The sequence below is a fragment of the Thamnophis elegans genome, chromosome 9, assembly GCF_009769535.1.
Source record: "Thamnophis elegans isolate rThaEle1 chromosome 9, rThaEle1.pri, whole genome shotgun sequence".
NCBI classification, from domain to species: domain Eukaryota; kingdom Metazoa; phylum Chordata; class Lepidosauria; order Squamata; family Colubridae; genus Thamnophis; species Thamnophis elegans.
Genome location: NC_045549.1, coordinates 65,133,221 through 65,134,247, shown reverse-complemented (window position 1 = coordinate 65,134,247; position 1,027 = coordinate 65,133,221). Strand labels below are relative to the sequence as shown.

At 37.4% G+C, this 1,027-nt stretch overlaps 1 protein-coding gene across 1 annotated transcript in view; it reads right to left on the bottom strand.

Annotated features, from left to right (window-relative positions):
- DLC1 (DLC1 Rho GTPase activating protein) overlaps positions 1-795 on the bottom strand; it is a 280,082-nt gene extending 279,287 nt beyond the window's left edge. Inside the window, exon 1 of the mRNA XM_032224432.1 lies at positions 1-795. This exon is cut by the window's left edge and continues 295 nt beyond it. Within this exon, the coding sequence (XP_032080323.1) occupies positions 1-701 (701 nt within the window). The 5' untranslated portion in view covers positions 702-795.
- Between the last annotated feature and the right edge of the window lie 232 nt (positions 796-1,027).

Sequence of the window (1,027 nt, the reverse complement as noted above, 5' to 3'; positions counted from 1 at the left end):
TATTGTACGGCTGTAGCTCCATGAAATATCTGCTTGTCCAACACACTTTTTTCCACAGAAGGTTCCCAATTTTTTTCTTTTGAGACATCTTTACTTTCATTAGAGTCGTTGTATCCAAGTATGATAACTTCTTCTCTGCTATCGTTTTTCATTGCTCTCTCGTAATGAGAAGTGCTCATTTTTTCAGTTGGGTCAGCTGGATCGCATTGTTTCTTTGCTTCTACTCTTGAGATGATCTTCACTGAAGGTTCCTCTAAACTCTTCTTTTCAGCTAACAATTTATCTTCAACAGGCATAAACTGGCAATTGATGGTGTCCAATGGGAGGTCCGTGTTCTTGATGCCACCGTTGCCATCATCACTTCCAACAGAAACATTGACTAAAGTTTCCACACTAGTTTCCAGCGAGAGAAATTCTCCTTCTTCTTGATGATTTTCATTTTCATCTAATTCTTTGGAAACATTGCTGAAAAGCTTTGGGGGGAAGACTACCAACTCTCCAACATGACAGCAATCTGGCAAAGAAGCACTTTTTTCTTTCGGATTTTCACACCAAAGTTCACTCTTTTCCATGCTGGCTTGCAAGTTGTCAACTACTAAGCCATGCCTGCATAATACATCAGAATCAAGAGATCCAAAATGCAAGCCCATCCATTGGGTCACATGTTCTTCCCAGCTCCTTTTTCTGATTGCTAGAGACATGTCATAGTATTTAACAATTGGTTCTGAAGTGTGACATAATATCCGCTGGAGGAAACATTATGGATTCGATAAACTTTTCCATCCAATGAAATGGCTCTTGCTCTCGCATATCTGCATTTTTTTTAAAAAAAAGATAGAATTCCAGTGTAAGAAGCAATGAAAGCATTCATATATTCCTTAAACTTTTAGGAACAATTGGTTTTGTAGAACAGTTTTAATGGTTTGCAAACAGATATAATCAAGCATATCCTCTTTATTTTGCTCAATGAAGTAAACAGAATGTTATAAACAACTCCATGGGAACATAACAGATTTCTTAAGCCAAA